Source organism: Sciurus carolinensis, chromosome 5 (assembly GCF_902686445.1).
Source record: "Sciurus carolinensis chromosome 5, mSciCar1.2, whole genome shotgun sequence".
NCBI classification, from domain to species: domain Eukaryota; kingdom Metazoa; phylum Chordata; class Mammalia; order Rodentia; family Sciuridae; genus Sciurus; species Sciurus carolinensis.
This window is the reverse complement of record NC_062217.1, coordinates 163,272,461-163,287,797: the sequence shown is the minus strand read 5'-3', so window position 1 is coordinate 163,287,797 and position 15,337 is coordinate 163,272,461. Positions and strand designations below refer to the sequence as shown.

The 15,337-nt window shown below is 53.0% G+C and overlaps 1 protein-coding gene across 5 annotated transcripts in view; it reads left to right on the top strand.

Moving 5' to 3' along the window:
- Positions 1 to 15,337, top strand: part of Hspa12a (heat shock protein family A (Hsp70) member 12A) — a 152,686-nt gene that overhangs the window by 72,400 nt on the left and 64,949 nt on the right. Inside the window, exon 1 of one of the 5 annotated variants that reach the window (XM_047552484.1) lies at positions 12,015 to 12,158. The exons of the other annotated variants lie outside the window; for them this stretch is intronic. Within the exon in view, the coding sequence (XP_047408440.1) occupies positions 12,116 to 12,158 (43 nt within the window). The 5' untranslated portion in view covers positions 12,015 to 12,115. Of the gene's footprint in view, positions 1 to 12,014; positions 12,159 to 15,337 lie in introns of those variants that run through there. 5 annotated transcript variants of the gene reach the window in all.

Here is a 15,337-nt window from a genome sequence, read left to right as displayed (position 1 = left end):
GCACCACACCCTCTGGTTGGTTGGTAACCCCCGGTTTCTCCAGATCACAGAGCTGCCAGCATCCTGGGCCTTGGACTCAAGTGAGAAGATCTGAATTTGAATTCCAGCTGTGACACTTCCTGGCTGGGTGGTCCTGGGAAAGTTGTTGCTTTCTGAACCTCAGCTCAGAGATGACCTGGAGTGGTAGCTATTCCCAAGCTTGGCATATATTAGTGATCCACAAACAGCCACCAGAAGTCACAGGCAGCGTCTACGGGAGGTGTGGAGTCTGCGGGTGGGAGGACAGTGAGTGTGAACAGGGTGACCAGAGTTAGCAATGTTTCTCAGAAGGCAGGACGTGGGGGTCAATGGAGGCTGTTCGAGTCAGCTGTTTCGCTGCTGTGACTAAATGACCCCACCAAAATCAGGAAGCAGAGAGAGATTTCACTCTCCAGATACAAAATACATACCCCAAAGCCACACCCCAATTTCCACCTCCTCCAGCCACACCCCATCACTTCAATCAATCCCATCAGGGATTAATTCACTAATTTGGTTAAGACTTTCACAACCTGATTATTTCTCCTCTGAACCTTCCTGCACTGTCTCACATGTGAGCTTTTGGGGGACACCTCACATCCATACCATAAGAGAGGGTGATGTGGAAGATTCTAAGGGGACTGGAATCCGTGCCTAGAGGTCCCCTCCTCAGAGGGCGTTAGGCACGGAGCCCTGAAATATGCCTTTTGGACCCACTCTTTGTTTCTAAGCCACTTCTCCCCTCTTTTGGGGGGGGTTCAGTTTTAAAGAATCCTCTGTGTATTCTGTTCTGATTACAAAAGAAAAACATGCTTCCTGTTGAAAATATTGTGCAAGGGAATGTGAAAAGAAAAAAATAAAAATCACTCATAATCTCAGTATGTGGAGAGAGATGACTACTCAATATGTTAGCACATTTCTTTCCAGTCTCTTAAATGCATAGGCTGGATGATTATGAGAAGATAGACAGAAAATTAGAAAGATCAATGGCATTTGAACTTATCTAGCCACTGGCTCTGTTCACTCAATCCAGAGTCAATAGTAGCTGACATTTACTGGGACAGACTCTGCTGTCAGCTGCTGCTCCGGGCACAGGTTTTAACTCAGGGACTCTTCACACACATCCCTGTGAAGAGCTGCAGTTATTATTTACAGATGCAGCCAGGAATGAAGCCCAGGCCAGTGCCCTTACCTCTGCCCTGCCCTGCCTCTCTGCTGTCCTCATGTCAGCCCAGAAGATATTCTGTCTCTTTATGTGATGCTGTGTCTGCCCAGGTTCATGTGTACTCCTTGAAACTAATCTGTCACCCTTCCTATTGAAGGGAAGGGGCATTTAGAGGGAAGTCAGGTGACCCTGGGAGACAGGTGTGGCTGTCTACTCAGATGTGCTTAGTGTGGCTAGAAGTGAGCGATTTCTAGTGTCTGGGCCTGGTCCTCAGCCCTGTCGCTCAGGTCTGGGGGAATCAGCCCTCTCGAGGTCTACCCTGCAGACTCATGCGGTTAACCCAACTCGCAGGATTTAGGATCAGGACATTGATGAACGGTCTTCACTGTGTTTAGTCTATTTGCAGTTGCTTATAATGCAGAGCCATGGACTGGGAAATTTATAAAGAAAAGAGACTGATTGTGGCTCACAGTTTTGGTTGAATGGCAAGGGGCCACTTCAGGGGATGACCTTTTTGCTGGCACAGTCCAGAGGTGGGGCAGTTCATCGTATGCCAACAGACAAGGCTGTGTTTTGGTCTCTCTCTTCTTATAAAGCCATTAGGACTTAATAGGATGGGGTGGGGGTTTTGACCTTATCCTAACCACCTCTAAATATGGTAGTCTGATTAGGTTTCTACGCCTCACAGTGAGGATTAAACTTCAACATGATTTTTGAAATGGACAAATCATATTTGAGCCATAGCACATAGAGAACCCTAGGGGTCCCGGGGGCCTCCTCCCTTTTCCGAATTGCCCCTTCTCTCCCTGATAAGCCATACTGTCGCAGAGGCTGCCTGGTTCCCAGCCCAAGTGCTGGAGTGAACGGGCCTGGTCAGGGTCCCAGGCCTCAGACTTCCCTGAGCAGCCTTGAAGAAGTTATCAAACCTTTCTGACCCTCCAAGACCTTATCTGTAGCGTGAGAATAATACTGTGACCTATCTCTAGGGTCACTGAGAAATTAAGTGAACTAAGCATAATCTACACAGAGTCTTGTCCTCTGGGAGGCCCTGGAACCATGTCTGGAATACAGTCGGTGCTCAATAATATTGGCTTCTGATATTGGCACAGCTTCACACCTGGACTGGCCCCACCTGGATCCACTGGAAGCTGTCTTTTCTTGTTTTTTTCTGTCTCCCTGGAGACTATGATCTCCTTCAGGGGAGGGACCCTGTTTTCCCACCTCAAGGCTGGTGCATAACAGAGTCCTGGTACCTCTTATTTGAGAGCATGAACGAGTGGATGAATGAAGGACCCCCACCACGTAGATCCACTAGCCCCTCAGAAGCTTGGCAAAGTCTGAGCACTTACCAGTCCAGTCCAGGCTGAGAGGTGGCCACAGATCTTTGGAAAAAGAGTTTGAGTGAGACCCGCCCTGCACCGGGCCCAGGCTGTGCGCCTGCCCGGCGGCAGGTGTGGGGAAGGGCAGCCCTTCTGACCTCACTCGCGAGGCCTCAGAGGCCTTCTGTGGGCACCGACACTTCATGTCCAAGGGCGGCCGTCCTGGCCAGCAGCTTTTCCTGAACGTGTTCGCTCTGACCACAGGTCTTTGCTGGAGAGCCCTTGTTGGCTCTCTCGTGCCTGCTGGCCAGTGTGTTCCCAGGGCTGCAGGTTCAAGCAGCAGCAGCATCACTGGGAGCCAGAGGAGAAATGGAGGCAGGATACAGCCCCTGCCTGGAAGTGAAAGGCCTCCGTTTCCGGAGAGAGTTTAGAGAAAGAGGTGGGTAGGAAAACAGTGACAAAGTCTTAAAGGAAGCCTGGAAAAGACAAGTGCCCCCTCGCTCTCCCCACACCTTAACATGACTGCCTGATTTTTCTGTGAGTAGTTGCTGTTCATATAAGGCATAATTTTAGTATACTATGCATGTAATATGCCCAGACATCTAGGCATAGGTGACCTGTCTAAAGGCCACACAGCAAATATGTGACAGAGTCTGGTCTTGGAGCCAGGGGTCCTGAGACCAGGACTGCTGCTCTGCCATCACTGTTCATGGTGATGACTGAGTTAGTGGGTGCTTGCTGTATGCGAGGTGTCCTGCTGGGGTGCTCTTGGTCTTATCCACCCACAGGAGGTCCTGGAGAGAGGCTGGCGGGACCTGGGCTCGCCCACGCCTGACAGCCTCACTCTGGGTATTCAGCTCTACCGTGCGTGGGTTTGCCCAGCAGGATCATGGAATGTGCCTACTGGCATATGCCAGGCTGCCAAAGTGCCAGGGCACCAAAGTGCCAGGGCCAGGCTGGAAAACAGCAGGGAATCTTTGTCCCGGCTCCACTCACTGCCAGATTGTTCTTCTCACACGTGGCCGACATCCCCTGGCCAGTCAAGCGGAAGGCTGAGTTTTATTTTTTATTTTATTTATTTTCCAAACTTGCAGACCTTCCTAAGAGAGGCTGGTTAAGGAAAACACCCTAGGGGCTGAGAACGTAGCTCAGGAGCCGAGTGCTTTTATGGGGGAAGCAGAAACACCATCCTAGAGGACTTGAGAATGTGAACGCTCCTCCAAACTTCCGCTTCACTTAGGCAAGCTCACTTTTGTTACCAAGAGTCATGAGTACAGGTTACGGCTATTAGCCAATTGCAACGGCAACACTGATGGAGAGCTGGCTTTCCTGCAGACTCCGGGTTATACGTTCTCATGTAATATTCTAATGGCTTTAACATCCGGGAGTCTTATCAACTTTCCGTTTTTAATGGGTGAAACAGAGAGTGTCGGTGACTCACTCAAGGCTGCAAAGCAGGCAAGGGAGGGAGCCAGGATTCAAACCCAAGTATAACCTAACTCTCCAACCCACACCCTTACCCACTCTGCTCCCTGCCCCTGCCCTTGCTTCCTGATGGAGGAGACAGAGGCTGGACAAGGCCTGCAGCGATTTCCTTGTAAATATCACACGCTAGGATGCTCATCAAATCTGCCAGGGATTTTGGTTACATCTGTCTCTCCCTTTCGCTGAGGCCCCACGCCCCTGGAGGGTTGGGTCTGTGGTTGGGTGGACTTTAGGTTCTGCCGAGTCTGGTGGAGAAGAGGATGAGTGAGCATGGTGGGGGAGAGGATAAATGTGCTAGGCTGATGGGGACTAGGATGCTTCCAGAAACCAAGCAGTTTTAATGCAAACTTTAGGCTTAAAAGAAAGAGGACCTGCACCCATCTCGTTGACTTGTTTTAGAGCTTGACCTCCAAGACTGTTTGCCCAGACTCATGGTGTCTATGCAGATTGGCTAGGGTGACGCTCAGCTCTGCCCCTCCTGTAGTAGAGGCATGTATTTCTTGGAGGACTGGGACAATTAAATGATCATGTTTACATGTGAAGTGTGAATAACAGCCACTGTGGTTTCTTCCTGGGAGTTAATTTTACTTAAGAAGTTGTGTGGTAGTCACCTTTTCATTGCTGTGACCCAAATACCTGGCCAGAACCACTTAGAGGAGGAAAGATTTATTTTGGTTCATGATTTCAGAAGTATCAGTCCATGGTTTGCAAACTCCATTGCTCTGGACCCCCAGTGAGGCAGAGCATCATGGCAGCAGAGCCTGGCAGAGGAAAGTGACTCACGAGATGGCAGCCAGGGACAGAGAGAGAGAGAGAGAGAGAGAGAGAGAGAAGCCAAGAGGACTAGAGTATGATCCTCAAGGCATGACCCAGTGACCCACATTTTCCAGCCATGCCCCACCTGCCTGCAGTTACCTCCCGATTAGTCCATTCAAATTATGAATCCAGAAAGTGGATTAATCCACTGATTATGTTACAGCTCTCATAACGTACTAATTTCACCTCCTGCAGTAACATGGGAGTTTTGGGGATATACCTCATATCCAAACCATAGCACATTGTTTTTTGTTGTTGTTGTTGTGTTTTTTTTTTTTTTTTTGCAGTGCTGGGGATCAAACCCAGGGCCTTGTGCATGCAAGGCAAGCACTCTACCAGCTGAGCTATCTCCCCAGCCCTGGTTTTTAAAAATTAAGAGATTTGGGTGATTGGCGCCTGGGGGATCATGACAGTATTATCTCTACTTTTGTGGATGCTTTTAATTATCCACAATAAAAATTCTATAAGCAGTTGATAGAAATTTGAGATGTTAGTTTTTGTTTAGAAAACATAGCTATAATAATACAATAGAAGGCAAAATATAAGTGACTTTTAAATAAAGCACAAGATTTGAAAGAAACAAATGGTTTGAAGCAGCTCTTTCAAATCATGATTGCAGGCCAAGCTTGCTCTGGATCTCACGGGGCCTGCAGCTTTTTCATCTTAAAATAGTTGGGAATAACGATGTTCCCCTCGCCTCGCTGCGATAGGATTTGGGAGAGAGGAGATGTGGGGGTGCTTTGTAAACTGTTACTCTGTCTTCCGGTGAGATCATTTGCTCATTCCACATGTCCACTGGGGCCCTTCCAGGTGCCAGGTGCTGTGCTAGGTGTTGGGGACACAGCCCTGCACAGATTCCTCAGAGCAGGCAGGATAGACCTGGATACGCCACTAAGAGTGGACTGCCCAGGGAGCAGTTGTTTCTCTGCCACTTCCTCCTTGGTAACTGCAGCTGAGGGCTGCCTCTGGGCATGAGCTGGCTCCCGTTCGGCACTCCACAGAGGGGGTCCATGGGGGTCAAGCTAAGCTGGGAAGCGGTGAGCTGCAGCTTGGCCCTAGACAATTTTGAACAAGATTTTGAACAAGAGATTTAGCTTCTGTGGCTCCTGGTTTTCATTCCATTATTTATGCTCTGGACCATCCATTTATTTCTTCCATGAACACTTACTGAGCACCCATTGTGAGCAGGGGTGCACTGTGGGCTGGAGAGGAGAGTAGTAGCTGTTCTCCACAGCGCGGAACCTTTGGCCGTGGTCATCTGTGGTTCCTCGCAGCCCTGGTGAAAGCTCTCCCAGCCAGGCGATCATCTCGGTTTTCCTTCTCTCAGCCTTGTCTCTCATTTGCACCGTCTTCCTGGAGATCAGCTTCTGGAATGCCCCAGCTTTTTGTGGACTAGGAGTTCCGCAGGGCCAGGGTCTGAGAAGTTGTGAGAAGGCTGCCGAGAAAGTAACCATAGATCCCTCCACTGTTTGAAATACTTCTGAAAAATATTTGGATAACCCTCCATCACCTGAGCAGGCATTTCAAAAGTTTACATTACAGGCCCAAGTGATTGTGATATTTGGAGAAATCATTTCCTCTGGTCCTTGAATTTTTGCCCTGGAAAGGTCACGTGGTAGCACATGTTGTGTATGTGAAGTGTGTTTTGGAATGTTAATGGAGGGGCTGACTCCCACCAGATGGGGTGGGAAACCAGGGGAAAGAAGTATACTCTGGCCTCCGGGACTTGGTTCTGAGGTTGGATTTTCAAGAATGTGCGGAAGGTCAGAGGACAAGGAGGGTGACACATGCCCAGATTTTTCCTGTAAATAAAGTTTCCCTGGGCATCCGAGTCTTGGTCCTGTTACCAAGGAATCAAGGAATTACTTCTTTTATTTTTTTGGCTGTGCTGGGGATTGAACCCAGGGTCTTGTGCTTGCAAGGCCAGCACTCTACCCACTGAGCTATATCCCCAGCCCAAGGAGTTACTTTTATGATATTGTTTTCTGACAAAATTCTGGAGGCATATCATATCCAAAGCAGCTTTTTTCTGGAAGCTTCCTACGTAAAAGTTCAGATTTGAATTAGTCTCAGCGTTTCTTAAACTTTAAAAAAAATTTTGATAAACATTAAAAATAAAGAATGAATTACGCTATGTCTTTTGCAAGTTCCCAACAGGCAAGGGCATTTTGCCTCAATCCATTCTGTAACCTTTGCAAGGTATTTTGTGGTCCAAATATGAAAATTACATGATTGAACAGTAGGCGGTATGTAGCCCAGCCCTAAGCTGAAGGTCCTACACGTGCGTCTCCCATAACGATCCTCCCTATAGCCTTCGTGCCCCTTTCACAGGTGAAGAAACAGATCCAGAGGGGCGCGTTCCTGGGTTCCCAGGTCCCCGCTGACCCCAGGTCCTTTGAGGTCCTAGCTGACCTGGGGCTCTCTACTACTCTGCTTTGGCTTTCCTTGTGCCTGATCCTGATGTCCCCTCAGGACACACTGGCCTCAGCAGCTTATCCATCAACAAGTCTGTTCCTTAGTTTCTTCTGAGAAGGGGACCAGAGGACCAAACCAACTCCCTGTTCACCTCCTTATCCAGTGTGTGTCAGATTCTTGGGCCCTTTCCTTTCCTCCCTCCCTCCCTCTCTTCTTTCCTTCCTTCCTTCCTTCCTTCCTTCCTTCCTTCCTACTGAGGACTGAACCCAGAGGTACTTTGAGCCACATTCCCAACCCCCTTTTTAAAAAGTTTTTATTTTGAGACAGGGGCTCACTATGTTGTTTAAGGTCTTGTTAAGTTGCTGAGGCTGGACTGGAACTTGTGATCCTCCTGCCTCAGCTTCCTGAGTCATTGGGATTACAGACATGAGCCACCATACCAAAATGGGGTTCTTGTCACAGTTGGCTTTTGGTACAGGTGACAGGGTGTCCGGGCTGCCTGGTGGTGTTAGCTGGGCCTGCCTCTGGGCTCTGGCTTCTATGTGCCGGAGTTGATATGGTGGTGGAGGGATGCCACTGTTTGGGGTGAAGAACAGAGAGGGAGTCTGTGGGCAGAGAAGTGTCCGGGGGCAGGCTGGCAAAGAGGAGCGTGGACAGAATGGGAAAGACCTGTACTGAAGGAGCTGTTTCCCTGACCATTTGGCTTTCCGTGCCAGGCACTGGCTGTGGAGGCTCTGGCTGTGGGCATGGCTGACCTTCTTTTGGGGAGTTTGCATCTGGAGAGGGGATAGGCAATCTGAAGTAGGAAAGACCTGAGTTCTAGTTTCAAGGGTATCATCTCAACTCTGCAGTTTCTGGGCTTAAGGATGTTTTAGGGCCTCCATTTTTTTATGTGTGCAATGTGGTTAATAATGACCCTGACCTCAGAGTTGTTGTGATGAGTGAAATGACAGGAGGGCATGGGGATTGGGCACAGAGGCCAGAGGAGGGGCCTCTCGCAGTCTTGGAGGTGGTGTTCTGGAGGAAGCAACATCCAAGTCAAGCCCTTAGGAGGAGAGTGGATAACAGGCTTCCACGCCAAGTGGTGCGCTAGGTGGGCAGCAGTCCGGGTTCCTGCTCCCGAGTGGCTGGTTCCCCAGGGGGGTGAGACAGCAGCCTGGGGAGGTCTGGAAGGGGTTATTTCATGAAGCAAATGAGAGAACACACCCTGGGCTTCCCTGCTGGGTTGTGTGAGCAAATTTGCTACAGTCAAATCAGGGATGTCGGTGTGCACTTGGGTATGTGGGGGGTCAGGTCATGGAGGCAGCGGGAGACCAGTTCATGCAGGACCCGGTAGGAGAGGGTCACATGACCTCACTGTGGCTGCTCTTGTGGAAGAAACTACAGGGTCAAGGGAAGAAAGTGGGAGCCCTTCCTTGATGTTGTGTGACCTCAGCCTTTGGGTGCTTCCCTTTCCTGTCCTGTGGAAAGAGCAAGGACCACCAGGAGAATTAGGTGAGGCCATGAGTGCACTTGGCCGCAGGGCCTCGTGCGCTCCAGGGCGCTTCTTAATTTCCATGATGAATTTTAAAACTGTGAGGGCAAAGACGAGGCAGAGCATATGCTGCCTTTATGCTCCCCCGAATAGCAAAACTGTCTGCGCTCTGCCGCCAGCACCGGGCCTGCGTGTCACCTCCCATCCTCCTCATGCGCCCTCGTGTCACTGTGACTGGGGTGCTGCTGAGGACAGAGGGAGCCCCAGGCCTTTGCACAGCAGGAGGCAGATGGGGGAGTGCTGCAGGGTTCCTACTGGTTCTGACAGGCTGCCAAGGCGAATGTCCTGATGCCAGGTCAGGTCCCTGATGAGGAGGGACAGCGTGCCATGCCAGCCAGCACAGGGGTGCAGGGAGGGCTTCCTGAGTTGGGGTGTCCAGGCCAGGGAGAAGTTGCTGGTGGTGGGGGATGAGGGAAGGAGTCACCCAGGCACACATTCCGTTTCTTTGAAATGCCAGTGTAAGAGAGGCAGGGACGACGGGGTGGGATTGAAGAGATCAGCGGTGGGGATCTGCAGCAGGAAAGGACAGTCACAGAGAGTAGACTGTGGGGCAGGGGAGGAGACCGTGGGAAGCCTGCTGCAGACTCATAGGCAGCGAGGGACCTGGACGAGGATTGGGGCAGGGAGGATGGAGAGGAGGTGTCAGAAGCCACAGGGCCACACTTGACTTGACTTGGGTAAACCCAAGGGAGGGGAGTTAGTGGATGCCCAGTGTCTGACCTGGCTACTGGTGGGTGGTGCCACCTTTACAGAGACCCCAGTCCCAGGAGAAAGGGCGGGAGAGGATGGCCTGGGCTTTACTCTAGTATGAGCGACCTGGGTGACACCCTTGGGAGCTGCTCAGTAGGTCTGGAGTCCTAGGGGAAGGTCCAGCCCTGGGTGGAGAGGTGGGCATCCCCACAGATGGACAGAGGAACCTCCTGAGAGCCCAGCTGACTGACCAACAGTGGAGGATGGAGCTAAACAGAGGGGCGTGGGGGCTGGGAGGGGGCACAGGACTGGGACACTGAGCATGCCCAGAAGTGGGCAGCTAGAGGAGGGAAGTGAAGGAGGAGAAGAGAAGGAAATGGAAGCCACCGGAAGGGTGGGGAGGAGAGCGTGCTGGAAGACAGGACAGAGGCGACAGAGGCGCAAGTGTGGGGCTTGTGAGTGGCAGAGGTGCTGAGTATCTCAGTGGAGAGCAAGAGCTTTCCCCGCAGGCAGGGAAGCGCAGCGTGAGTTTGCCACAGGAAGGCTCAGTCAGACCTTTCGAATCGCAAGCTCTTTCTGGCAACCTCGTCCAGACATATGTCCATGGGACACTGGTACTCAGTGGACAGAGTGCGGGCGGCTGTCCCTGCCCTCTCACATGCCAACCCACGTGGCCTCAGCCCAGCCGGATTCACTCCGTGAGGAGATGGAGCAGAACTGGGAGGCCGCGGTGGAGGTGGGTGAGGGGCCCAGCCCTTGCCCCTCTTTGTCTCCTCGTTGGTTCTCAGCCTGCTGGGCCAGTCTGTTGCCCAGGAGAGCTGCTTCCACCCTTCCTCCTGTCTGCATTTGGGTGCCACAGCCTCCTGGTCTCCAGGACCCTCACTGTTGGTTCTGCCTGACGTGGCGGGTATTATCTCAACAAGCAAGCAGCCTTGGCAGAGAAAGCGCACTCTGTGGGAACATGCCATCCACCCTGGAGTGCACTCTGCTGCCCTGCACAACTGGGCATGGTCTGTCCTTAAAAAGATGTCTCGATTTAACAAATAATGTGTTTTGAACTGCTTACCATGTGCTCGGTCCCGACCTGAGCATATTATATGCATTATCCCATCTAATCCTCTTCTGTCTTGTGAATGAATTCTCCTGTTAGACCCATTTCACAGATGAGGGTATTGAGGCACAGAGAGGTTATACAACTTGACCATGGACTCACATACAGTGTATATGTGGAACTTTTAATGCAAACAGAAGACGAGTTTCCCTCCCTTCCTTCCTTCCATCCTTTTTTGTGCTTGGTGCTGAGGATTGAGCCCAGGGCCTGGTAAATGTTAGGCAGACAATGTACCATTGAGCTGTGTCCTCAGACCAAGTTTCATTTTTCTAACTCACCTTCTAATCACCTTCTAAGCAGATCCCAGAGGCTGGGTCCATCTCAGGAAATTAGGGATAGCTGGTGGTTGGCACCTCTGTAGGTGTCCCAGTCACATTATTTACCTGGTGTGTGTGTGTGTGTGTGTGTGAGAGAGAGAGAGAGAGAGAGAGAGAGAGAGAGAGAGAGAGAGAGAGAGAGAGAGATTGAGACCTCTTAACCCTGCCAGGCTTCGCTTTCCTTATCTACAAAATGTTACAGTTATGAGAAGCAAAGAAGGTATGCACTGAAGTATTTATCGCATCAGAGAAAGACCACCCAGTGAGGTGGTCCTTAGATTCTATCACTTGCCAAAATAAGGCGATGGCACGGTGGACCCAGCGGCTGCCTAGCCAGGTCTTAACAGGTGCCTGGCGGCACGTGTGGTGTGGTAAAGCCAGAGGACAGAGAATATGAATCATTCACCGTGGACGCCCTGCATTATTAATGTCGTTTTTCTTAGACTTCTAACGGGGCCAGGGCCGGCTCCCATATATGGAAGGCGCGACTCGGTCTCTGCTGCAAGCGCCTCCCTGGGTCTCCAGTTGCCATGGAGTCCCGCAGGCCGCCTGGAGGGGAACGCCCGCGGCGGTGTCCTGGGCTTGCTCGCTGCACAGGTCCTGGGTCTGCAGCCTGGCTCCAGGTCGCGCCGGCGACCGCACTTGTCCCGGACTGCTCCTCTGGGACTGTGGAGTGTGCTGGGGGTGGGGAATAAACTGGTGGGGACTGGATCGAGCATCCTCGGGAGAAGAGGTTGTGTGTGATGTGCTTGCTGATGGCTTCGGGCTCCGCCACATGGTGCCTTCCAAAGAGGGTCCCAGGGTCTCCGATACCAATCCCCAACTGCTCGCCAAGCCTTGTACCCTGCGCGCGCTTTGCGTCCGGCCGAATGGGCGAGCCGCTGGGCTCTGCACGCGCCACCCCCATCGCCACCATCGCCAACGCTGGGGCGAGCGATGGGTCTGCAAGGCGAAGAGAGAGGAGGGGCCCGGCCTTGGAGGGGCGACTCTGGGCGGGCGGGGCCCCTCGCGGCGCCGGCCTCCCAACCTTCCCGGGCCGCCTGGCCTCGGCGGGGCGGGGCGCGGGCGGGTCGGGGAGGAGCGCGGGGAGGAGCCCGGGCTGCGGCGGCCGCGTCAGAGCAGTGCTCCAGCTGCCAAGCGCTCAGACCCGGCCCAAGCGCTGCCGAGGACGCGGACAGGAACCCGCACCCGCACTGACACGGCGCTGCGCCGGGGGCTCCTCTTGCGGGCCGGGGCTGAGCGACCATGGCGGACAAGGAGGCCGGCGGCAGCGACACCGGGCCCCGAGGTGAGCGCAGGGCGCGGGTCCTGCGGCTGCGGCTGGCAGTGCAGGGGAAGGATGAGGCGCGCTCGGACCCGCGCCCCGCAACCGCCGGGCGGGCGGTGGGAAAGTGGGTGCCCCCGCCCCATCCTGCCCGCGCGGGAGGGAGAGGCCAGGGTCAGCGCCCGGGCGGGAAGGGGGCTGGAGGTGGCCCCCGGGTCACGTGCTCTGTTCCGGCCAGGGTGCGGACACTGCGACGAGGACTGCAGCCCCCGCTGGAGCACCCCTTCTGTCCCCGCCTCTGGGTGGCGCCTCCGGCGGGGCCGATTACGAGTTCGAATAAGAACCGCCCTTCTGTCCATCCCCTGTGCGCTGTGCTGGGGATGCCAGGGCTGACCCGGTGAAAGGCCGGCCGCGGGGTGGCCGGGTGCCCCCCGAGGGTCATTTCCGTGACTCAGCGAAGCGCGGGGGTGCCTGGGGGAGATCGGAGATTCCGACCTGTCCGCTCACTCCGCCCTGCCGCGGCGGGACCCAGGCGCCGGAGTGGGAACGACAGCTTGGGCTGTGCGTTCTCCCCTCCCCTCCCCACCCATCTCCAAGGATTCTCTGGGCTTGGGAAGGGCGAAGCGGCAGGGGCTTGACTGTCCCCTCCTTGTCAGGGTGGGGACAGTGCGGAGGACGGACGTTTGCATTTTGCCAATGTGCCAGGGCTGCTGTCTTTGGGGAGTGATTCGGGCACAGATGGAGGGAGGAGAGCCGGAGAGAACCAGGGAACGAGGCCGGAGGAGGAGGAGGAGCAGCTCTTTGAGCCCAGGGCAGTAAATCAATCTTCGCCCGCGGTGGGGACGGGATGGCTGTGAGTCCCAAGTGGGGAAAGTTGGGCGCAGAAGGCGCCGAGCGTCTCTGACCTGCAGGCCCTTGGCAGGAGCAGTCGCCAGAGAGAAGCTCGGCCCAGCGGCTTTCTCGGGAGCTCCAGGCAAGCCGCCTTGCGAGGACGAATTAAAATGCCCGGACGTAAGGGTGCTGCCAGGAAAGGCGCGCCCCGCTTTGCCGGGACCCCAGTGCTGGGGAAACTGAGGCCAGCAGCAGCACCGCCACCATTGGCATTGCGTCCCCCGTCTTGCGGTCGGTGGCCGCGGCCCCCGCCCTCTGCTGCGCTCGGAGCAGCACCTGCCCCCTCCCCAGCCCATTGTTCCTGCGGATCTGGGAGGTGCCTCCCCACACGGCACTGCAGTGATGGGGGAGTGCAGGGTGGGGGCTGGGGGATCCTGACTTGGCTCACTCCTGGGAGGGGAGGTGCAGAGCCCAGACAGTGACCAAACACCAAGCACCCTGCATCTGCTCTTTTCCCCTGACCTTCCTCAGCCTTCAGGCTCGGCCAAGGGTCTGACAACTGTCTTTGTCTGAACACCACTCAGCAGCTGGATGGACTCATTTTTTATTCCCACTTTTTTCTTTAAATTGGAAAACAAAATTTAGGATGATCTAAAGCTTGAGAGTTAGTGAGCCCGTTTCTTGTCTCTCAAGCTGAGATAAAGTGGGTGGTTGTATCAAATGCAAGGTTGGGCATAGGATTTGTCAAATCAGAATTGCAAGCACGGATGTGCACCCACTTCCCACTACCTTTTTGTCTCATAAAACCATTCAGCACTCCTACTCTACACACACACACACGCGCGCGCGCACACACACACACACACACACACACACACACACCTGGGAGACATCCCCACCCAGGATGGGAAAACACATGCTGGTGTGCTGGGCCACCTGCCGCCACTCTCCTGAATCTGTCAGAGTGTTTCTTTGCTTGTAGTGAGTTCAGGTGCATGGGCTTAGGACCCAGCAACTGGAAGAGCCCAGAAGACAGGCTCTCCCTGGAAGCTTACTGTGCTACCATCTCTTTATCTACAAAATGGGGGATATTAATAGCATCTCATAGGAGCAGAGTCTGTCCCCCTCCACATCTATCTATTTCCAAGGTTTCCTCATTTCACATTCTGTGCTGGGCAATTAACATACATTATTTTATTTTTTGAAACCTCTTAACAAGCCTGTTACCAGCAGTCCCTTTACTGATGGGATATTTAAACAAAGATTGAATGACCTGTCTGAGGTCTCATATCTAGAAGTGTTGATTGGTACTCAGACTATCTGATTCCTGGGCTGGACTCCTGGATATGGTCAAAGGTTGCCATCCTATTTGGTAGATAAAATGGTTGCCTTTCAGCAGGTTATTTCAAGGATGCTATTGGTGCAAAAGAATGAATTTCATAGGCATCAAACTATGTTGGGACTTTTGTGCAGTGGGACCCCTGTGGTGGTGAGTATTGGAAATGCTGGGGTGGGGAGCAAGTGGAGGTGTCCATGAAACAAAAATGGTAGTATGTTGGTAGTGTTGAAGCTGGGTGGTAAGTGGGTGGTGTTTCCTTACTATTCACTTTGTAGGTGTTTGCACATATCCTTAATAGAATATTTAAATGAGTTAAATTACAAACTCAGAAGGGCAGCCTTTCGTCTCTGGAGTGTGGACAGTGGAGGCCGAAGACCCTTGGTCCCGCATCTTCCTCATGTCCTAAGTTGTTGACACATGAGTCCCAGAAGAACAAGATGAATTGAGTAGGGAGAGCGGCACAGATGTGGATAGCTCCTCTGGTGACCGAGTTAAGGCAGGCTGGGACAGTGGATGCCCAGTCATTTTCTCTGGGAGTGGGGATTGAGGAGGCCAGTGGTGGGAAGGCAGTTTCCAGGGAGCAGGGTCCCTCTGGAGGTGTTGTATTAGACTTTGCAGGTGGGTTTCTTACAACCTGGTATTTAGTGAAAAGAGACATTTTAGTCATTGATATTTATCAAGGACTTTGTGTATGCTGAAACCAGGGAGCACTGAGCTGTCTCCTGTAGCCCTTCCCACACTTGTTGAATGACTGACTCGATGGGTGGGGAGGGGGTCTGAGGAGAAAGCTGACAGGTTTGGTGCTGCAGGTAGGGCCTCAGCCACTGGACTCAGGCCCAGGTGGTCAAGCTGGCAGCCTCTTCCAGCATATGCATGGCCCATCGTGGGCCCTCAGGAAGTTGTGTTGGGTGTCTTAAGTAAATGAGCCCGTGACTAATAATATTTGTATTATTAATAATTTAAAGTATGGCTGTCCCACTCTTTCTGGTCACCAAACTACAGGTGGAGGTGGAAAGGTGCTGTGTGTGGCCCC